At 41.1% G+C, this 24487-nt stretch overlaps 1 protein-coding gene across 3 annotated transcripts in view; it reads left to right on the top strand.

Annotated features, from left to right (window-relative positions):
• ANXA4 (annexin A4) overlaps positions 1-24487 on the top strand; it is a 63903-nt gene that overhangs the window by 6861 nt on the left and 32555 nt on the right. For all 3 annotated transcript variants that reach the window (XM_087436624.1, XM_014791445.2, XM_087436625.1), the window contains exon 2: positions 19814-19868. In XM_087436624.1, the coding sequence (XP_087292750.1) occupies positions 19860-19868 (9 nt within the window). In that variant the 5' untranslated portion in view covers positions 19814-19859. The remainder of the gene's footprint in view (positions 1-19813; positions 19869-24487) is intronic.

The following is a 24487-nucleotide window of genomic DNA, read 5'->3' as shown; positions in this document are numbered from 1 at the left end:
CAGGACTTGAAGCGGGCACTCTGACTCTATAGCCTGTGCTCTACCCTCTGTTATACTGTATAATGGGTTAAAAGTGGGGAATCAGCCTGAAAAGGCGGGGCTGGGAGGTTAAGCTGACTATGGGACTGGACTCTCTCAGAGGGGAAGAGGTAGAGTCTGTGTCCAAACCACTTGTCCAGAATGAACTTGATGTTGACTTGGGTCGTTCTAAGTATCCAGGGGGTCCCAGCTGATAGGTGAGGAGTGGAGAGCAGACATCGAACCAGGACGATGTGCTGTGTCCAGATTCTGGGGGCCCATCCCTGTGGGATCAAGTCTTGGGGTAGCATCTAAAGGCAGGAGAGGCAGCTCAGTGCCTTGAGGAAGGGTCTTCAGGTACCAGGCACAAAGTCAGCAGTCCCTGACAAGTGGTTCATTTATTTATTATATAATGTGACAGACACTAGAGATTCAAGGATAAAATAGAGAGACCCCATCCTTAGGAAGATAAACAAGTAAATCGGCAATACAAAGATCAAAGGACTGCGTGATAAGTGATTTGATACTTTATGCACAAACTACCCATGGAATAACAGAGGAGGTGCACCTAACTCCATCATGGGTGGTCAGAGAAGGCTTCCTGGAGGTGGCATAGGAGAAGGGCTTATGCACAGGCATGGGGATGAGAAAGCAAGACCAGGCACACTGGAGGAGTGGCATGGTGGTCAGAGCAGGGCTAGTCTCAGAGGGCAAAGTGGGAGGGTCCTCAGAAATTAAGGTCATTCTGTAGGCCTGTGGGAGACAGGACCAGTCACTGTTGAGTGAGATCCTAGAGAGTCCAAGGATCCCCGAGTAAGAGCTACTGGCCTGGATTATAAATCCCTATTTTCTTTTGCATCTGCTCCAGTGCTTAGCACAGTTATGTAATAAATGTTTTTGAATAAAATGGAAGTGCTGGGTACCAGGAAGGAAATCAAGGCAGAGATTCAGCCTTGAGAAACAAGACTCCCTGCTGCCCTGTCCTACACCTGGCAACTCTTCAACGTTCAGCTTGGACAGTCTCCTTCCCTGACTGACTGAATCTGGGTGAGGGGCCTCACTGTGTGCCCCTGTCTCTGCGAATCCCCCATCCCAGGAATGTTCACACCTTATTGGGTCTCATCACAGGCCTGTCCTCCTCTCAGCTTTGTGCTCCTCTGAGGGCGAGGACCACACCGCCCCCATCCTCTGGCCTAGCACACAGTGGGTGCTCACCGAAGGTGTGCTGAATGAATGTACGATTGCCTGTGGCCTGGAAAGTTTAGTCCAACCTCCAAGCCTGGCCTGCCACAAAATGACCCACTTTTGAAAATTTCTTTCCCCTTCTTTGTCTCCCACTGCTCTCTTCATGTCCTTAAGCTCCAGCCCAACTCCACACGAGCTACTATTATTTTCCAAGTAAGTCTTACCATTCATAATCGTAGCTGAGGCTTCATTTTTACTGTTCTCTGCCCGAAAGTCTTTCCCTATTGAAATTCTGTCTGTCCTTCTAAGCCTTAGTCAAATGAGAGCTCTTTACTCTGTGGAGTGTAGAAGGGACTTAATCTGTCGTCTCCCCTGATCTTGCAACTCTGATGATAGTTACCGCATGCTGCTTTGTCACTGGATTCGTTACATACCTGTTTTGTTTCTCTTATTAGCTTACATGCCCCTTGAGAGCAAGGTCATGTCTCTTCCATCTCTGTTACTCTGACAATGCCTAGTACCTGGTAGGGGCAAAATAAATATTTAAGTAAGACTGAGTGCCTGCACACACCGTGAGTGGCAGTTTTGGAGCTGGGCTCTCAAGCAGGGACTCTCTGCATGAGAATCAGGGCCTGGAACTGGGTGTGAGGAGAATAACTGGGGCTGCTTATTGAAATTGGATTAAATAGAGTCTCTGGGCCCCACCCAGGAGTTACTGACTCAAGCTCTGGAGCCTAGCATCCCCCAAATCTGTATTTCTAAACATTCCCCTGGTGATTTTATGCACACTAAAGTTTGAGAACTGTTCCCAGATACCGTGCTAGGTGCTCTGCTCTCTGTATTAATTAGGATCCCTTTGAAGCCATAGCCCCGGACACTGTCTGGATTCCCAGCCTCTTATCTCCAGCGCTGAATGCTCTCCTTCACAGCCTACGCCAGCACTCGCGTGTGGCAAGAGAGTTGAATGTGGAATTTCACAGATTTCCTAAAATAACAGATCAGGCCCACCGGGAGTAATGCATGTTTGCAGTGGATGGCTTCGAGAGCTCTACTGTTTAAATAATCTTTGGCAAACACATTTGCTGAGTCATATTTATGCAGATATTTTAAAAAGTTAATGTTCTGATTCCCCCCATCTGTTAATCTAATTTCTCCTTTTTCTTCCTCCATTCCCTTATACTTAATGTAAGATTATGAATGAGAATCTACACTTATGAAATGCCCATGGGGTGGTTTGAGGGCCTTTTTTGGCATCAATAGTTGGAATCTGGAATCATCGTAGAGCAGTGGTTCTCAAATTTGAGAATGCATCAGAATCACCCGGAGGGCTTCTTAAAAAGCAAGTTACTGGGCCCCACTTCTGAGTTTTGGATTCTGTGGGTCTGGGGTTGGGCTGGAGAATTTGCCCTTTTAACAAGTTCCCAGTTGATAATGATGCTCTTGGTCAGGGGACCACACTTGCACAACTACTGAGTTGTGTGAACTTCTTTTAAGTTGAAACACTGGTCTGGATTTATTGAAAAGATAAACATAGTGAGATTGTAATCATGAGCGTGGCATATTCTACCCTGTCTAGGTTCTTTTGTGCTCCCTATTAAAGGTGCCTCTCCACTGGGGCTGTGCTTTAAGTGGACAGGATTCCTGGGTCTTCTGTACTTCCGTGAATCTGGGCTAGGCTTATTCCTGAGAAGTGAGAAGGTATAGTGACATCCACACACCCGTCCTCCAGACCAAGCATGGTTGTCTGGGCAGCAAAGGTGGCCCTAAATGTTGGTCTTAAAATCCCACTTTCACCTTAAAAAGGAATGAAGTTCTGATATATGCTCAAACATGGATGAACCTTGAGAACATTATGCTAAGTGAAATAATCCAGAAACAAAAGGACAGATGTTATACGATTCCACATGTATGAGGTACCCAGAATAGTCAAATTCATAGAGACAGGAAGTAGAATGATGGTTATCAGGGGTTGGAGTGAGGAGGAAATGGGCAATTATTGTTTAATGGGTACAGAGTTTCTGTTTGGGATGATGGAAAAGTTCTGGGAATGGATAGTGGTGATGGTTGTGCGACATGGTGAATGTAATTAATGCCACTGAATGTTACACTTAAAAATGGTTAAAATGATACATTTTGTTATGTATATTTTACCACAATTAAAAAAAATCCTGTTTTCATTACTGTTCTGTCTCCAGTGGTGTGCTGGAGCATACTTTGTGTTCTTATATCAGCTCAGGAGAGCTGACTATTACATTTTCAGTGGTTTTGCGAGCTGATTGTAAATATAGCCATTATTTAAAATTAAATTATATGATTTTAGGAGTAAATAAATAAATAAGTTATATTTAAAACAACTTATCACTTTCTAATTATTTTGCTACCTCTTACTATTATATATGCTCTTGAGGTTATTTATGTCTATTATGTCTGTGTGGTGGAAATACTATATAATGGTGTACTACTGCCTGCCTATTCCCAACTACTAAGTTTAGTAACATCACATTGGTGACTTGAAACTGGTCGTGATAAAAATATTTACACCAAAGATATAGCTACAGATCAGGGTTTTCATTCCTTGGAGAGCCATTTGTTAAGTTCATCAGCACACCCCTGGTCTTACCATGCCTTATTGGTGGGGCAGGATTGGAGTAAGTTTGTAGGAATAAAGTGTTAGCTATTTGAAATCTTCCAATGAAACTTTCTTTAATTGAATTCTAGCCCCTTCCAAACAGCCCTGCCTTTGGGTGTTTTTGTTGTGCCTGAAAAAGAAGAGGTTGTGGCTGAGTTTAGTGGGTGGGAAACAAGATGAGTCATATGCTAAGTGAGTTACTTATCCTCCTGAGCAAGAGTTTCCTCAACTGGAACATGAAAGGGGTGGGAGAAAAACTAGTAGAAGTAAAATAAAGTGATTTTTCTAGCAATGGGAAAGAGATACTTTTTTTTTTTTTTTGGTGAGGAAGATTAGCCCTGAGCTAACATCTGATGCCAATCCTCCTCTTTTTGCTGAGGAAGATTGGTCCTGGGCTAACATCTGTGCCCATCTTCCTCGATTTTTTTATATAGGATGCCGCCACAGCATGGCTTGACAAGTGGTGCATCACTGTGCGCCCTGGATCTGAACCTGCGAACTGCAGGCTGCTGAAGCAGAGCACGTGCACTTAACTGCTACGCCACTGGGCTGGCCCGAGATACTTTTTTAAAACATTTTTATTATGAACATTTTCCAACATGTGTCCAAGTGAGAGAATAGCAAAATGAACACCCATGTTCTTATTCAACACCCAACTCAACAATTATCAACCTTTCACCAAAAAACAGACTTTTCTGACTATTGAGTAAGAGGGAGGAGTACAAAGGAAAACTTGGATAGGTATGATTTAAAATTTTCCTTCCAAATTTTGACTATACCAAAAGGAGAATATTAAATTGGAAAAATACTTAATAAAATTTTAGATATAAAATATTAAATTTTATATATGCATAATTTCTATAAATGTATTAGTAAAGCACCAAGATCCTAAAAATGGGCAAAAAATGCAAACAGATAATTCACAAAGAGGGATACAAGTAGAAAAAAAAGAGAGAAGGATTCAATGTTCCTACTACTAATTTTAAAAAAGCAAGTTAAACCAATAATAAGGTTCAATATTAGACCTAAATATTAAATTACAAATAAATAAATAAACAAGTTTATGGCTGGCTGGGCTTTGGATATCCTTGTAAATTTGCAGAACAAATGGAAAAATTCATAATTATCAAATATCACAAGCAATAGATCAAAAGAAGAATAAAACATCTACAAAGCTAATTATGAAGATTATAGTCATGGTATAAAAAATCTGAACAACCAATAGTAGGGACATTGAATATATTATATCAATATGATGGAAGAGTGTAAATTTAGTGAAATGACAAATACTGTGATTGTGTAGAATATTGAAAATTAAGAGGAGAGAGTAGAACACAAAATTATATACATACTGGGATTACAAATGTGCTCAAAGGTTGGAACAAACAGAAGATCAAGGTAGATGGTAAGTTACATTGTTTTAAAATGTCCTTTTGGTGCTTACAGTTGATTTAATAATTTACAAAATAAAATGAAAGGGGGAATAGACGATTGCTAAAGGCTTTACAGTCTAAAATTTTATGAAAGTTAATCTTTTCTGTTCAAAGGCAGTGGAAAGATCCATAATTTTCAGCATTGCAATGGAAAATATTACCTCTACCCACATTCTGCTGGGTTTGGGAAACAAGTTTATCAGATCAAGCAGGCAATTTTGCTAGTAACACCTGGAGGGAAGGCCAGGTTGAGAGTGGTAGGTAAAAATGAGCACTAACTCTCCAGGTCCATGCTTCATCACCACCACCATAAAATTCTGAGTTGCTAAAACAGAAATAAAACCAAATAATAAATTTTATGTCACGTACATTTATTTTCTTTAAAATTCAAAAATGTTATTTTAAAAAAGCTAACCAGTATTTTCTGTTTTATCTTTTTTGTGATTTCCTGAGATGCTAATATTAAATTTTCTGTGATCTCTGCAGATAGTCTCCGTTTCTTTTAGAAGGATTCCTGCTGGAGGATTCTCTTTTTATGGAAAAAAAAAAAATTTTTTTTTTTAGTTGAAACCAAACAGTAGTGAAAAGAATGATATTTAGATATGATTTGGTAAGCCCTCTTAAATACACGTGTGTTTTAAAAATCTAAAATCTCTTTCCACTTGATTAAGTAGAGAGAAGGAGGAAAGGGTGATCATAGAAAATTAATCTTGGCGTTGATGTGCTGAGTATGGAATATTTAAGCCAAAATCTTTAGTCTCAAAGGATTAATTGATATTGTTATGCTAGTCATCTTTCTCCTTCTATTTAGAATGCTGTTATTCTGCCAAATATTGAGGATGCCCAAGAGTTCCCTGAATGTTTCTTCTGAATAATTAAGTGGATTATTTTCTGGGATAGGCTTTTCCTTTAAATATTCCAGGCTTTGTTTCTTTTCCCTTGTTCTCTAGCATTTTGTTATAGGCCCATATTGTGTTTTGTTTCTTTTTTTTAACAAATTGGGAAACGAAGCACTAAGAAGATAAACAAGTTTTTTGTGAGATTGAAGAGAGCTAATCTGGTCATTTGTGTGAAGTGTTTACAATACTATCTGATATGTAATAAAATAAGTGCTGGACAATAGATCTAATTATTACTAAGCGAGGCGAAATATGTCTAGAGCAGTGCTATGCAATGGAAATATAAAGCGAGCCATAAATGTAAGGGTGAATCTAATAGTGACATTTTAAAAAGTCAGAAGAGACAGAAGAAGTTAACTTTAATAATATAGATTATTTTACCCAATAGATCCAAAGTATTATCATTTCAACATGTAATTGATATAAAAAATTTTTAGTGAGATATTTTACAGTCTTCTTTTTCTACTAAGTCTTAACAATCTGGTGTATATTTTACACTGAGAACATCTGAATTCAAATGCTAAATTTTCATCAGAAATACTTGATCTGTATTTAGATTTCATAAAATGGAGTTTTCACATAGATTCACGTACCCAAGGTATTTCAAACATACTTAAAAGTTTTCCAGTATGTGAACTGAGTACCAAAAAATAATTTTCCTTTAATATTTGCATCCACATTGAAAAAACTGGTTCATCTTTTTTAGAATTGATTTGACTTTAAAATGAAAAGCATATCACTTTTAAAACTTCACCTGTCCGTGTTAATTCACTAACTCTCGTGCCAGTTCACTCTCTTTTTCTTTACTTGCTGGTCTTAATGCTTCTGCCTCTCCACATAATTCCACATCAATAACATGCCTTCATTTAAAATTTTAAAATGTGTCCGTAATTATTTTTTCAAACTAGAAAATAATTTGTTATAATTAAGTATTTAAATTTAACGACAAATTACAATTTACATAGATACCGCTATAACTCGTGCTGTCAGTAAGACATATTCAAATAAACACATTAAAAATGTTGCATCAGTGCATGGAAAATATCATTGATCGTGAATAAATCTGTTGACACCAACTGGATTGGTGATGTGATTAGGTGTGGTACTAGAAAAGATGCAACGCGCCTGACATGTGCACTCCACGATGCAATGGTGAAAGTGAAATGTAGCAGGACCAAAATATTAAAGTTGTGTGTTATGGAAAAACAGTTTATATTGCTTCAGTTTTAAAATTTAAATTTAATTAAAACTAAACAAAATTAAAAGTTTAGTTTCTCGGTCACACTAGCCACATTTCAATTGCTCAGTGACCACATGTGACTTGTGACAACCACATTGTACAGCTTGGATATAGAGATTGTGTCTGTCAAAAGACGCGGTGAACAGAATACCTTAGTCCCACTCTGTGCACCTTGTTATGTAGGCATCAGCTTTAAGCAGGAGAGAAAGTTGTACGGTGCCTGGTCCAATTCCCAGTTTCTAACTGGTTTTCTCTTTGTTCCCCCCTGCCTGTCGAAGGTGGCATCTTTTCCTACCCCCAGTGCCCGATTCTCTGAGCTAAATATGTATATATACTTCCCAGCACGCATTTCTGCCAGGGTTCTTCTCATTGGTCATCTTTTCCTGCATCCACTCTGCCACCACAGTCTCCACCTCAACACCTCTTGGCTAGTTTGAGGGTGAGTAGGATCGGTAATGGGTCCATCTCACAGATCCTCAACTAAGGTGGGTGGTTAGGGTTTTCTGGATGGACCCCTACATCAGACAGAGCTGATGGGAGGTATAACCCATATCTCCGCTATCACACTCACACGCGTGCGTGCGCGCACGCACACACACACATTCTATCTGCCTTAAGTTAGTTTCAGTTCCTCTCAGCTACTGCCATTATCTCATGTCAGTCTTAGTCTTTTTGGTTTTGTCATGAGTTTCTTCCTTTGCCTCCCCATGCCTTCATGAGGTTTTTCATTAAAAGGTGGGAGAGGCTTCATCAGAAATAGCAAGTTCCCTATGTGAATCAGAAATTCACTGTGGAAGAATTTTAACAGTTCTGTTTTTTGTATTCTTATGCCAGAATTCTGGAAAGATTTGGAAATAGAGCCCTGCCCTGGCCCACTGATGGTGTGGCTGATCCAGGGGGAGGGGGAGTTGCCCACAGATCTAGAACTCGCATATTTGCAGGGCGTGGGAGGTGTCAGAATAAAATATGACATTTAAGAGAGCAGTGTTTATTCTTTGCTCGCTTCCAGATCTCCAAAGTTGAAACCAGTGTAAATCTGTGGAGGAAAACTCAGCTGCTTTTCCTGTTCATCTAGGAGGAGAGTTTTTTCCCTCATGGGCAAACACAGGTGGTGGTGTTGGTAAGGAAAGGACTGGGCTGCATAATACCTGTTTTCCTACCTACAGGCAAATAAAACAACAGGAAGCCCTGCCACATGTCTGGCTCTCTCACTGACTCACTGCAAATCCCTTCCCTCCTGTACTTTAGTTTCTCACTTGGGTCCAGTCTGTCTATTCCCTTCCCGCATCACAAGGATTTTGTAAAGAAAGATAGAGTGGATTTTAGTTTCTCTGGGAAAGACTATACGAGAGAGACCAGATGCTAGATTTAGGGTTCTTTTTTCTGATGAGATGCTCCTCTTGTTTTATCCCTAAGACTTATGATTGCTGAGACAAGAGAAGATATGAAGAGTACTGGTCAACCTTGGAATTTGAGTCTCGGGATATGGCAGCTTTTAGTTTGTGATTCATAAGGAGAGGCCAGGAGTGACCCAAGGGCAGTTGGACATATGAGAATACCTGGTACTAGAACAGACAAGAACTGGAGATCAACACCAGTAGCTTGTGATCAACTAGTTGGGGTTCCTGGGTGATCACCTAGTTGGAGTTCCTGTATTAGATTCTCACTTGCCTGGAATAGTTTACCTATGGTGTTTCTGAAGGAGGAATGTGGAATTAAGTGACTTTTCACATTTCCATGAGGGCCTTTGATTCTAAAGTAACTCTGAAAATGGATCAGGGAACACAGTGCAACCTTGTATATCTTTCGAATATATACCCAGAAGTGGAATTGCTGACTCATACAATATTTATTCTATTTTTAATTTTTTGAGGAACCACCATAATGTTTTCCATAGTGGCTGTGCCATTTTATATTCCCACCAGCAGGACACAAGCCTTCCAGTTTCTCCACATCTTCACCAACACTTGTTATTTTCTGTGTGTGTGTTTATAGTAGCCATCCTAATGGGTGTGAGGTAAGTTCAATGAGTTTTGACAAATGTATACATCTGGGTACCACTACCCCAATCAAGATAAGGAACATTTCCATCACCCCCTAAAGTTCCTCCCTCCCGCTCCTCTGTAGTTAGTATCCCCTCTGCCTCACTACTACCTCCAAACACCGGCCCCATGCAAGCACTTTTGTGCTTTCTAGCACTATACATTAGCCTTGCTTGTTCAAAATTTCATATAAATTCATATAAATATTTTGTTTGGCTTCATTCACTCAGAATGTTTTTGATCTTCATCCATGTATCAGTAGTTTGTTCCTTTGTTATTGCAGAATAGTATTCCATTGCATGAATATACTCTGATTTGTTTGTCCATTTATCTGTTGATGGACATTTCTTTCCAGTTTGGAGCAGTTGTGAATAAGGCTCATGTGAACGGTCTTGTCCAAGTATTTTTGTGGACATGGGTTTTCTCTTATCTTGGGTAAATATCTAGAGATAGAATTGCTGGGTCAAAGGGTAGATGTATGTTTAATTTTATTAGAAACAGCCAAATAGTTCTCTAAAGTCCACATGTAATGCTTGAAAGGTCTAGTTGCTCTGCATCCTCTTCCGTATTTAGTGGTGTCAGGGTTTTTGTTTTTTTCATTTTAACCATTTTAGTGTGTGTGAAATGGTGCATCATTGTGGTTTTAATTTGTGTTTTCTGCATAAGCAATAGTGAGCACTTTTTCATGTGCTTAATTGGTCATTCACATTTCTTCTTCTGTGAAGTGTCTGTTCGTCTTTGCCTTTTTTTAAAAATGGCATTGTTTATCCTCTAAAAATTACACCGTTATGATTTTTAGTTCTTTCTATATTCCAGATTCAAGTCCTTTGTCAGATATATGTGCTGTGAATATTCTTTTTCAGTCTATGGCTTTTCTGTTCATTTTCTTAATGGTGTCTTTTGTTGAACAGGCCTTTTTAAATTTTGATGAAATCTTATTTATCAATATTGTCTTTTATGGCTAGTGTTTTTTTGTGTCCTATCTAGGAAATCCCTGCCTACTTGAAGGTAGAGAATGTATTCTCCTGTGTGGGTGGAAAATAAACCTCAATGTGACTGGAGTAGTTGAAACTGTGCTAATGTTTGTTTAGAGAGAACTATGGGGCTCAGAAACCAGGTGAGAGGAGGAGACCCTGGAGAGGGCTAAGGGGGAGGGGGCCCTTCTTGGAGACCAGGCCTTCAGGAAGTCCAAGGAACCAAGGCAGTTAGTATCGGTTCTCCAGCTGCGGGAGCAGCCAGTTCAGTTAAAGTCAGCAAGCATGTCTTGTAGTCCCACTATGTGTAAGGCACTGCTTAGAAGCAGGAAGGTGGGGGCCTAGGGTAGGAATCTGGTGAGCAGAGTCCAGGGAAGGTGCTGTCGCAGACTTCAGACAATGTGAGGACAATGTTCTTGTCAGAGGACAGACACATAAAAGACCTCATTGACTTGGAGGCCAAAAGAATCATAAGGGAAATCTGGTTTGACATGTATGTAGATGTGAAAGCCTGAACTCTGTATACCACAGATGTTTTTAATGTGGGTAGAGTTGGTAACCCACACCTTAAACAGCTCACTGAACAGGTACTGCTAGAATATGTGGATGTGGCGGATACAGGTTACTTGGAGAGAGTAGTAATAAAAGGAATAGCTAACATTTGTTGAGTACATAATGTGTGCACCATTCTAAGTACTTCATGTGATGTAATAACTTGATTAATATTTGCAAGAACCCTTTAACCATTGTTACTAATTCCATGTTACCAATGAAGAAGCTGAAGTGCAGAGAGATTGTAACTTGCCCCACATCATGCAGCTAGGAAGAATGTGTAGGAGAGTTACAAACCCAGTGATTGGGTTCTGGGCTTCAGCTGCTTTGTTATGGAGGAAGGGTGGTGTGGAAGGAAGGATGGGTCAACGGAAGGAGGAGTTCCTGCCTGTCTGAATGGCCATCAGGTAAAATTAGCAACTAGGCTGTGAAGTTGGCCCTACCACCCTCAGATTCGGACCTTCTGGTTGCTGTTTCTCCTCAGAAGGATGGCATGATTTTCATGTCCTAGTGTGACCCTGTGCTGCCCATGATGCCAGCACCTGCCAGACCTCAGGTCAGACAAGAGAACCCAAGAGGTTATTACCATGCACATTTCCCAGAAAGTGGACCCACCACTTACCTGTAGACAGGGCTGTTTCCTTATATCTCAGTCTTGGAATTGCTCTCTCGCCTGTAGTTTGCTTGACATTTTGATCTGAAATAGGGGAAATCAACTCTGGGAGATCAAAAGAATAGTTGTATTTTAAAATCTAGAGAGACACTGCCTCTAATAGCATAAGTAACTGCCATCTAGGGCTTGAGAAAACATGTCATAGCTGTACCAAATCCATCTTAGGCTTTGAATGAAAGCCCATAATGTTTTCTGTTCTTAGCATAAGCTAGAAGAGCTATTTCTGGCATTCCTTCTCTCTTTCTACTGGTGTACACTGGATAGTTCTAATATTGCTGGCACTAGGATAAACATAACCAAATGGGGTCATTATTTCCAACCTCCTTTGACACTGGATTCAGACTACCCCAAGGGTGTGATGTGTCAGTCCCTCTCTGAAGCGGGCTGCACTTTGGGCAGTTTTATATTGTGGTTGGATCAGCCGTGACCTCCCTCCTGCACTGAGCTCAGGATCCTGGGCCCTGTTATAGGGAGTGGGGTGAGCACAGAGTGTGCCTGCATGGAATCTTTATGTCTCTCTCAGCTGGAAATGGCACGATTCTGACCATATGTCTGCTCCATTCCAGCCATATGTCTGCTGTTATCATGGAGCCATTTGCATTGCTCTCCCACCAGAAAGGCTGGATGGCTGAACTAGGGCAGGAGTGTGTGGGGTTAGAAATGTGCTCTCTCTTCAAATAACCAACAGCCTTGTAGTCAACACTTTCACTGGGGAGCTGTCTGCCAGTCAAAGTGTGGTCCAGTTTCCACCAGGTAAGTCTGGGAGAGGAGTATTTTTATTGTTGTTGTTTTATTTTGCATCCAGCTTGTTAAAGATATGAAGAACAAGGAACTGTTTAGCTCAGCAAAAAGGTGTGACAATTTAGAGTTTTTATTCCAATATTACTCTAAAAGCTTCTAGTATTGTCACCTGCCTTTATACATAATTATACACACATGTACATATACATGCATTTGGCATTGCTATTGTGGGAGATCAGAATTGGCCACCTCACAATGTGTCTTTTTACCTAGGTTATTTTATTGATAGACTGGGAGGGTCCTTGGTAAGCCCATTCTCATCAAAGTTCTGTTTAAGGGAAATCTCCATTTGTAAATGTATCTCCCTCTCTGTACCAGGAAGAAGGGGGGATGACCTTATCTCTAGAAACTCTTATCCGTGCGGAAGGCAAGGACTTAAATCTGCATACTCTTGATTACTCTGCTTTCTGGTAACCTCCCATAGCTGACTCCCCCACCCCAACATCCTCCTTTGTCTACCTGAATATGCTATTTAAGGTGAAAACTTCTGCCATTTGTTTAGAAACTCAGTTTCCCTGGTTTCTCCCATGTGTACATGTTATAAAGCTGTGTTTGATTTTCTCCTGCTATTCGGTCTCATGTCATTTTAATGTGTAGCCAGCCAGAAAGGACCCAGAGTGGGTCGAGGATAGTCTTCCTCCCCTTCTGTATGATACAAAGGTCCCCAGAGTCGGACAGACCTGTGAAAACACAGCTCCTACCACCTGCTACATGAGTGACCTTGGGCGCTGCACTTAACTTTTCTAAAACCTGAGTTATCATGCCCAGTTCATTGGACAATGAGAGGGAAAATGATACAGTATTGATAAAACCAGCTAGGCACTCATATAACTAAGTGGTCAATAAATATTTATTTAAAAATAAAGTCCCTCTAGTTCCAGTGCACAGAACAAGGAATACAAGGCCAGCTTTCCTGAGCAGTGACAGAGCCTGCCCCATGGAGGAGTGAGCCCCGTGACCAGAGGGAGGATGACTAAATTCTGGGAGATGACCATTCAGGAAGGTTGTAGCGAGTCCTTGCAATGGGAAGGAAGTTCAACAGCCTCATTGGCAACAGCTTCCAGGACTTTTTTTCATAAGTTACTCTTGAACAGACAAGGCATAAGGGATAATTTTCTGTATGAAGGGTATATAGGTAGAAATTTAAATTGTGCCTTTTAGTACCTAGAATGGTACCTGGTGTGGGACAGGCATTCAGATGTTTATTGAATGGATGAATGAATGAATGTGCCTGAAACATCGGTGAAACTGTCATAACAGTCCCATGACTGTGAGCAATAATCAGTGTTACCAGTACATCAACTCCTTGTTTCTGTGGTCACTGACCTGAGAGGAGGGGAATCCAAACAGCTTGTCTGCAATTAAAAGGCAGAATAGTTAAAAAAAAAAAAAATACCACCAGCAATGAAAAACCAGCCAGCCAGAATTCCAAAGGTCTCCAGTCCACAGGTGGCACTAGAAGTCACTCAGATAACAAAAGAAAATCACTTAGGAAAATCTGAAGCACTGTACTATGCAAGCCAAGTACAGTACCCAGAGAAACAAGGTAGGGTAGCTACACATTTATAAATTTTATTAGAATATGCTTTGATTTGTACTCTGCTCGAAGCTTGTACCTGGGGAAACTGAGGTATTACGTGAAGTAGAAAGACATTTAGCAAGACAAGTATTGAACTAAGAGTGCAGGTCCCAACCAGCTCTCTCAACCATCATTTACGCCACCTCGGCAGTCTTCATTTTTCTAATTTTATCTCTTAATATAGAACTCACCATAGCCAGCTTTCCTTATTATATCATCCAGCTGGTTTGTAAAGTGGAGATAATAATTGTGACTCCAAAGGTTTTTGGGTAGATGAATTAGGAGGATGTAGAGGAGTATTTAGTAAATGTTCCTTCCCTCCTTCCACCTGCCTTTTGGACAAAGGAATTGTTGGAGTAGAGTAAAAACAATAATAGATCTTGGCATGATGTGGAAATGGTAGAGAAGGAGTGAGGCTGTTTTAAATTATATATAAAATACATCTTTTCTATTATTTGTGGATTGGAATTACTATTATTATTGTCTCCCCAATGCTGTGAATAAGTAGCTAAAATTTGGACAAAAGACTGTCAGTAAGTTACCTGCCAGGTGCTGGGTTGGAATAGATTCTTCCTTAAGATGTTTAGCAGGCAGGTTTCCAAATTTGTCTCCATTCATTTAGCTTACACACTTTGCCTTTGATTAAATGTTTGAAAATGCTTATTTCTCCAGACTCAAGCTCCATCATTGCAACAAAACTTCCTTTACCTTTAGAAGGATCTAAGTTCCAAGGAAAAAGACTTGCTTTCATTTTCCTACTTCATAGGGAGTTTTGAAAGCTTTTAGTCTTGAGTGGGGCCCAGGCATACCCTCCACAGATCCACAGACAAAGTTTAAATTTGTCATCCTGTGGGATGTAAAATGAAACCATATACCAAAGACAAATGGTGAATGACTCACTGACATGTGATCTTTGGGGAAGACAGAGATTCAGTAAGAATGTGCCACAAGGACAGCAAATCCCTTTGTAACAAAAGTTCACATTGCCTGTCCTGGGATGTGGGTCGATGTTATGAATCTGAATGGAGGCCACCAAGCTAAGTTGGGGTCTCAGGGAGAGCATCTGGTACCAGGGTGAATTCATCATGGTGCCACATCCAGCAGGACCAGAGAAATCATATTCATTAGCACACCAAGAAGGGGTTCAACTCTCAGGGACGGGTTTATGTTTATAGGCTCACCACACACATGCACGCGCACGCACTCACATGCAAACACACACACTGCTAACTTATTTATTTACATTGAGAAATATAATTGTTACTTAGACAAAAATGCTCATGCTCCTGTACTTTGTAGACATGTCTGTGTGGGAAGCCAAATTCTAGTCCAGAGGTTGCTTGGCAACCAGGGAATCAGAACAAAGGGTTTCAGATGGATAAAACTCATCTTCACAGTGGGGAAATATCTGACCCTGGACCATTGGATCCTGGGGCTGAGCCACACTTTCTTTAGGACAGGGCTTTGATGACCATTTCAAAGTAAGCTTCTCTGAGGGTTTTATGTGGAGCTTACATTGCTGATGGACACAGTTTTTCTTTAAATATGCTGATACCTTTCAGCAAGCTGGCTCAGCTCAGGAGCTGTTCTTTCTCTCTGAAATGAGTTTGCATATCTTTGTTTTGATGGTATTTGCTGATTTCAATAGTTAATGCTCAAAGAACAATCTAATTTGCATGGTTTCCAAATTCTGGGTGAGTGGGGAGGAGTACACCACATTGCTGTCTCCATGTATGGCATGCTGAAATATTACTTGAAATTGGTGGTCCTTGTTCCACGTAGCTGCAGTCTGCCATAAGGACATGAGAAACTTTATACTTGAGTCAGCACCTGGCTTGCCAATTTCTGGCAGTGATACAATAGGACAATTTGTGGGATAGTGTAATAATTATCCTTCTGGACATCCAACTGGAAAACAGTAGGGATGTGTTCTTGACATCCCTAATTTTTCTTTATGAATCCATCATAAATTTCTGTAAATTTATGTAATCTTATCTGAAATAGGTTGAACTTATTTACAACTTATTAATCCTTTATGTAACTGCTATTGGAATAGATCCCTTATGTTTAGTTCCCAGCTGTCTTTCCGTTGCTCTGACACTATGTCTTCAAATCTTCAGGAGCCCTATGATGAGCTCTAGTTGCAGAGTTCTGATATTATAAAGAAGTTGCAGTTTCCCACCCACGTACTGTATAACCCTTAGATTTTTTTGAGACATCACTAGCGTATTTCAGTCTTCATCTTTACGTCTTGAAGGGTCCTGATGCTTTTAGGGTTATTTGAGCCATGCCCAAACCTGAGTGTGTTTACATTTTATAGACATAAAAACTGAGGCATGGTTGCTTAGCAGCCAAGGAGCTTGTAAAACCCAACACAAAGTCTGAGTCATTGTAAACTTGGTTGTATTGTTCAGTTTACGGAGTTGTCAGCCGGCGTTCAGGGAGAAAGAATGAACGAATCAAGGAAGCTGAGGCGGAAAAGGGTCCTGTAAAGAATCGTTGGCTTTGCAGGGCTGTGGAAAGCGTGGGAGGACTTGCACAGGTGGAGCTTCGGGGAGAAGGGCCTTTCTCCTTTGGGGACCGGTCATTTTGTGCAGTTAGGAAGAGGCCCACAGCGATTCTGTACTGGGGGAGGGGTGTATGCGATTCCTTCCCTTCCTTTCTGGTCCTCCCCCATCCTTGCTAAGAGTTATTGAGACCTTACTTGGTGGCAGACACTATGCTAGGAAGCATTTGTGTGGGTTAACTTTACATGTTTTATCTGATGTCTAGTGAAAGAAAGAAGGAATACCATTTTCTGCTTTCATTTCTATAATCTATTTAGAAGCTTGTTTGGTACTAGTAAATAATAAATATACAGCAGCTGTCTCTATATAAATGGACTTCTGCTGTGTGCTGTCCAAGTTTCAAAATAAATTGTGTGGCTGAAAGCATCCTGTGTTCAAGTATGATACGTTTTTTTCCTGTAGTAAAATATTTCTAACTCGTTGAATAATGACTCAGTATTTCCAGAAGGCTTTGCTCAAGGGGTCTTTCCACTTCTTGCTGTAGTAAAAAGGACTGGGAGTGTTCATATTAAAGGCTGGCTTTTTGAGAGATGTCCCCCTTCTCTGCCTCCTCACTCATTGTCATTTATTCCAAAACTATATGGAAGCAAAGGAAGGGCCCTTGCTCCTAAAAGCTGTGTCTGCCAGACTGTCAACCAATCAGCAGCAACTCAATCCAATTCACATATCAATTATACTTAATGAGGGATATGCATGCATTTTGATAATTCATATGATGTGAACCAGGGCCTCCAGATGAAGGAGTGGCTAAGGCCTATGACAGTCTCAAGCAGCCTTGCTCATGGCTTCCCTTAGCATGTTCTGTGCAAATGAGAAAGGGGCACCCCTTCCTGCCCCACAGATGGTCCTGGCCCTACTCCAGCCCAATCTCATGCCACTCTAGCCCTTGCTCTTGGTGCTTTTGTCCATCCCTCAAACACAGTAAGTTTCTTCCTGCCTCAGGGCCTTTGCACTAACTGCTCCCTCTGCCTGAAACTCTTCTCCCCAGAACTGTGAATGGCCAGCTCCTTTTCATTCATGTCTGAGCTAAGATTCTTTGGAGATGACTTCCCTGATCACCCTGTGCAGGCCAGCTCCTTCCCAGTAACCTGATCGTGTCATCTCTGTACGAGGGGTCGACAAACTTTTTCTGTGAAGAGCCAGATATTAAATATTTTCAGCTTTGTGAACCAGACAAGCTCTGTCCCAACTCCTCAGTGCTGCCATTGTAGCATGAAAGCAGCCATAGACAATATGTAAACCAGTGGGTATGGCTGTGCACCAATAAGTCTTTATTTATGGACACTGAAATGTGAATTTTATGTAATGTTCATGTGTCATGAAATATTATTCTTTTGATTTTTTGTCAACCATTGAATATGTAAAAACCATTCTTAGCTTGTAGTCCGTACAAAAACAGAATTTGGCCCATGAGCTGTAGTTTACTGATCCCCATTCCTGTTGTATTTTCATCTTACTGGTATCTGAAACTCTTATTTATTCATTTGTTTATTTGTTGTCTATCTTTCCTGGTAGACTGTAAGCTTCTTGAAGGCAGGTTCTTTGTCTTATTCACTGTATTATCTCTATCAACTAAAACAGTGCCTGGAATATAGAGGTGCTTTATGAATATTTGGTGATTGAGTGAGTAAATCCATATAGTCCATGAGCCACTAAATCCAATCAAGTCTTCCTTCCAAATATCTCTTGAGTATATCCTGTTCCAGGTGCCACACCGTGCCCAGGTCTTAGCCTCGGCCGGTCTGTTCCTGTAGTAGTATCTTAAGCCTTCCTGACTCCTTCTCTCTCACTCCAATCTACCCTATAGTATAGTAACTTGCTAAAGCATGTCTTTTATTATATCATTTCTCTGCGAGAACCAAAAACTTTCCACTGTTTTCCCATTACCGACAGTGTAATGTCAGACTCCTCACTAGGGCATTCAAGGCCCTTACTAATCAGCTCCCCAACTGCTTTTCCAGCCTTATCTCTGAGCCTTCCCCGGAACAAGCCCCCTGCTGCAGCAGTGGCATCTCCTCATTGTCCCTGAAGCCAGTGCTCATTCCCCCCTCTGCATGTTTGCTCAGGCTGTGCCCCAGAACTAGTTGACATTTCCCCTTAGGAAGGGATTGACTCTCTGTGTAACATGAGGTTTGTCTGCAGTGAGTGGTGGGAAACAGGGAAGAATGGAGCCTAAGGAAAGTTGGAAGATGAAAACTGAATGTGACCAGACATGACCTAATCAGTAATAAAGTGGGTTAAGAAGGACTTAGTTATTTCCGGGGGTAATAATTGAAAAGTGCTGCTTGGGAGAATTGTCTAGACTAGTGCTTCTCAAACTACTATGCAGACAGATATTTGGAGAATCTTGTTAAAATGCAGATTCTAGCAGTAGGTCTGAGGTAGGGCCCGAGATTCTGCATTTTTAACAAGCTTCCAGATGATGCGCATGCTTCTAGTTCTAGGACGATTCTTTGAGTATCAAGGATCTAACTAAATGCCTAGGAAAGGAGCCTTTTCCACAGGACTTAGACATGGAAATGAGAAGCCAGTTGGCCTGCCCCTTAGAGCCCTGCCTATATGTCATGAGAATCCCCCAGGCGTCCTAGCCTACAGTAAAGACATTTCTTGCATTCTGAATGACTGAATAAAGGTGTGATGATTCAAGTCTTCTTGATAAAGGAGGGGATGCTAAAGAGAGCTAAGGACAAAGCTGAGTCTGTAAGGCTACAGCTTAAAGGGAAGAAGCAACTTTAAGTCCTGAAGTGGTGACAGTGCAAGTGGTCACAACGGGCCCCTGGCCTGTTATCACATGCGCACACAGCATGCAGGCTGGAGGGCAGTACTGTCCCCTGATGCAGTTGGATTATCTCTTCTCTCCAAGGAGGCACCTCTTCTGATCCACTGGACCATACAGTTCAGAATCTAGGTTTAGCTTGAGTACAAGTGTGTACTTCTCCCTAACAAAACAATAGGAATCATTTCTGTAATGTGGATCTCCAAACAGAAGAGCAGGTAGGAAAGCACATATTTTGCTGATGTAATAAACTTGCCTGTTTGAACAGTTTCTCTTTAATTATTAGCCTGGCCCTTGTATCTTTGGCTAATCAGTAGCTGGCCTTTTGATGAAATTGGGTGCTATTTCCCTATGGCTTCACTTCATGCAAACTACAAGTTATCCCGATTAATGATTTTAATGGCACTCCCTGATCACAGTAATTTTCCCTCTGCTTTTCTCACAGAGGAGCTTCTGCCTGGGTGACTGAACTCTGATCCCGACAGAGAGTCATGGCCATGGTAAGTGGGGAAGCGCCTCACCCTACCTGGTACCAGCCACAGACAGGTACAGGATGTGTACTCAGGGAACCTTGGCTTATACAAAGGGTTATTCGCTCCACAGAGGGGAGGGAGGAGGAAATGAAAAGGCAGGTTTTTTTTTAAACACCAATTTAGTTTCTTTCAGGGGTGGTGAGTAACTTGACTCTGAAAATTAATTCAAAGAGAGATTCCTTTGAATTCTTCTGACAGCTTGAGATATAGAAACAAGTTATAGTTTTCTTGCTGCAGAAGCACTTAATGCTCATGGTAGAAAAGTTAGGCAAATAAAAAGGAAAAACTAAAAATCCTGCAGATTGTACCACCAGATGACTGCCGTCCACTTTTTGGTGTAACCCCATCATTTCAGGCTCATCAAGAAGGGTGTTTCTTAGCCATATGGGCTTGTCATCTGCCTTCTGCTTCTGGCTGTGACTGGACTCCTTAGAGCTTGGATATCTGATCTTTGAGACTGGCAGGGAATTGGATCCCTTTGCGAGTTCCATAAAATTCTGATGTAGAAGCTGAACCTCTGAGCTGCAAACCTGGCTCTACCTGAGGCTGGCCATCTGTTCTCCTCCCACCCAAATAAGGTTTCTGAATAGGCAGGTGATTCTGATCCCTGGTCTTCTGGGAAGAAATAATGGAAGTAGAATTTTATCCCTGGAGAGGAACTAAGGATCCCACCAGTTCTACATGCCTTCCTTTAGGAAGATGGATGTGTAAACCATCCTGAACAAATAGTAATATACTCTTAGAATTTTTTTATATTAGACATTCTAGAATTTTCTTCATCATCCCTGATAGTCGAAGTCTCACTCATGTCTGCTTGGAATCTTCTTATGCTTTAATTTAAAATCGATTTCTTCTTGATTGATTCTCCGCAGACATGGAGAACATTTATTTAGAAATGTTTATGGTGCCCCTACTTTGTGCCAGATGTGGTACTTGGCTCTGGGGACTCAGAATTAATGGGACAGTCTTCCTGTCCTCAACAAGATCACAGCCCTCTGACATTGAAGACTATAACCAAGTGACCCTTTAGTGTGCTTTCCACTCGAGGAAAATTAGCTCAGTCATTCTTGTCTTTCATCCTAGAATCTGTTTTTCCATCGTGAGTGTTATTTATTGGACAGGTAAAGGACATTTTTAAAGGAAAAGAAAAATAAACAATAGTCACAATATTGTCATTCCCAAATATTTTCCATCATTTTATTTTAGACCCTATTCATATGTATAATGGTTTTTAAATGGTAGTAATAATAAGCACATAACAGTTAAGTATATATTCACTCTAATCTTTGCTATGCTAACATGTGTATATTACTTCTTATAGCATATTAAAATTATTTAGATTAGAAAGTAGAGTTATGAGTGTTTTAATTTTCTTCTTAATTCTTCTTTTTTTTAAATTTCCAAATCTCTACAATGACCATATGATACATCTCTAAAAGAAAAACATGTTCTTTTTTTGTTTTTTTTCGTGAGGGAGGTCAGCCCTGAGCTAACATCCGTGCTAATCCTCCTCTTTTTTTTGCTGAGGAAGACCGGCTCTGCGCTAACATCTATTGCCAATCCTCCTCCTTTTTTTCTTCCCCAAAGCCCCAGTAGATAGTTATATGTTATAGTTGCACATCCTTCTAGTTGCTGTATGTGGGACGCGGCCTCAGCATGGCCGGAGAAGCGGTGCATTGGTGCGCGCCCAGGACCCGAACCCGGGCCGCCAGTAGCGGAGTGCGCGCACTTAACCACTGAGCCACCGGGCCCAGAAAACATGTTTTAAAAGCCATTATATTCAAGTATTAAAAAAAATTTTTTCTAGAGGTTTAATTAACATATAGTGAAATGCACAACTCTTAAGGTTAATGAGTTTTGACAAATATATGTACTCTTTTATCGAAATAGAACATTCCATCTCTCCAGGAAGTTCCTTCATGTCCCTTCCGGGTCAGTCCCCACCGTGCTCCCAACTCCATGCCAGAAACGTAACCACTGTTCTGATTATCCCATAGTTTAGTTTTGCCTGTTCCAGAACATCCTGTAAACGGAATCATAGAGCATGTACTCTTTTGTGTCTGGCTTCTAGTGCTGAGTGTTATATTTCTTGCAACCATCCATGTTGCTGTAAGTGTCAGCAGCTTGTTCCTCCACTCCTTCTGATTGCTGATTAGTATTCCATTGTATTGCATTTTAATATTTTGGACATTTATCATCTTCATTATTATTTTATTTTGTTTTATATTATTTTATTTTATTTATTTTTTTTGTGAGGAAGATCAGCCCTGAGCTAACATCCGTGCCAATCCTCCTCTTTTTGCTGAGGAAGACTGGCCCTGGGCTAACATCCGTGTCCATCTTCCTCTACTTTATATGGGACGCCGCCACAGCATGGCCTGACAAGCGGTGCATCGATGCGTGCCCAGGATCTGAACCCCGGGCCGCCAGCATCGGAGCACGCACACTTAACTGCTACGCCGGCCAGCCCCTTCATCATTATTTTAATAGCCGAATGACATTTCATGGATTGTGATATAACACCTATTTCTAGCTATTTGTTTTTGTCATTCTTTCCTACATCCTCCCTGTTTCCTTTGCTTGCTGCCACAAGAAGCCTCCCTGGGGTGGAATCCCCTTCCTTCCCAGAAGGGACAATGGTACATTATGCCCCAGAATTTAATCAATACAGATACTTTAGGGCTAACAGGAAGAAATTTCCTGAGCTTATCTTTTTCCTGGAAAAAAGAGTCACTATGAATGCTAATTGATAACCTGAACGATCTTTGCAAATCCCTGTATCGATTCATCTTGTTAGATATTAATTTTAATCCCACAGTAGTGTCCCTCAGCAATGCAGTTTGCTTTAAAGTTGAATGCAGTATTTGAATACCATCCAAAATTTTTGAAATACCTGAGTTCTAAAAGAACCTTGTGAAACATTTGACTTAGAAAGCTATCTCGTGGTGGGGCCAAGGGCTGAGTTAGGCCGTGTTGGAATTTTGACAGCAAATCACCAGTTTGTGTATTACCACAGATATATAGTAGAAAAAAGAAGTAAAGTGCTTGTATTAATTTTCTAGGGGTGCCACAACAAAACATCACAAACTGGGTGGCTTAAAATAATAGAAATTTGTTGTCTCACAGTTGCAGAGGCCAGATATCCAAAGTCAAGGTGTTGGCAGGGCCATGATCCCTCTGAAACCCATGAAGGACTCCTTCCCTGCCTCTTTCTAGCTTCTGGTTTGCTGGCCATCGTTGACATTCCTTGACTCCAATCTCTGCCTTTGTCATCATGTGATGTTCTCCCTGTGTGTCTCTGTCTTCACATGCTGTCTTCTTATCATGATACCTGTCATGTTGGATTAGGGGCTCACCCTGCTCCAGTCTAACCTCATTTTAATTTAATTAATTACATATGCAATGACCCTATCTTCAAATAAGGTCACATTCTGAGGCACTGGGGTTAGGGCTTCAACACCTCTTTTTGGGGAGGGAGTACAGTTCAATCCATAACAGCGCCCAAGGAAGTTAGTGTTATAGATTTCTACTTTCCCCTGTGAGGTGAGCAGAGGGTGATGACTAAGTGCTGGACGCTGACCATATCCAGGAGGTAAAAGCCTGGTCTTTCAGCAGACAAGGCCCGTACTTTCTGGTCCCTGAGGCCTTTGGATGGGCTTGATGTAGCCACAGTGGGCCTGAGAGGTCCAGGCCAAGGTGAACTAGCTCATCTAACTTGCAAGAGAACTGCCCTAAGGGTGTAAAAGTCCTCCATTCCTTTATATGGCCCATATCACATCCTTGGATAAAATTTAATCATCAGAGAGTTGTAGATCTGTTGTACATGGTTTTCACCACCTTGTACAAATGCCCTATTCTCGATTTTGCTCTGGCATTTCCCCGTAGGCTTACATTAAGGGATATTATCAGAAATAGGTGTAAGAATCTCACTATTACGTTTACTGTGGAGATGCTGTCAACGTCATATTTAATAATAATGATGATGATGGTAGCCACTGAGTTTGAGTTTTTGTTTTAGTGGTTACTATTCGCTGGATTCTGTGCTAAGTGCTTTGCCATATTGTCCTGCTTCATTATTACAACAAGCCTGTGGGTTGATATCATTATTCTTAACATACAGGTGAGAAAAATGAAACTTCCTCTAGACCAGCCAGCCAGAAAGGGTTGAAGTCAAGGCTCAAACCTGGGGCTATCCCACACCAATGCCGCCTAAGCTTTACTGCCTCTCACTAGCCCACCATGTCTCCTTCATGAAGGCCCACAGATGATACTTCCCCAAATTCAAGGATTCCCTTTATAGAGTCCATGACCCCTTGAGTGATGTAGAGGAGACAGAACTGACTGTCTCCGTGAATATTAGGAGATTTTCGTGGAATCATGGGCACAAGGCTATGGGTTACGTTTCAACCAAGGCTTATATAAGATGTAAAGCTGTTCTCCCTTTGCAGTAATTCATAGTCATCTTCATGTTCTGTTCCCTTCCATCACCATAGCACCCTACCACTTGGCTACTAAAAGGGGCATTATCAGAAAGGTCAGGAAAAACAGACCTACTGATGTGACCTCAGCCTGAGTTTAGCCTTGGC

The sequence above is a fragment of the Ceratotherium simum genome, chromosome 11 (assembly GCF_057802395.1).
Source record: "Ceratotherium simum simum isolate JZ-2026a chromosome 11, ASM5780239v1, whole genome shotgun sequence".
Classification (NCBI taxonomy): domain Eukaryota; kingdom Metazoa; phylum Chordata; class Mammalia; order Perissodactyla; family Rhinocerotidae; genus Ceratotherium; species Ceratotherium simum.
The sequence above is the reverse complement of the archived record's forward strand: the minus strand, read 5'-3'. Positions and strand labels throughout refer to the sequence as shown.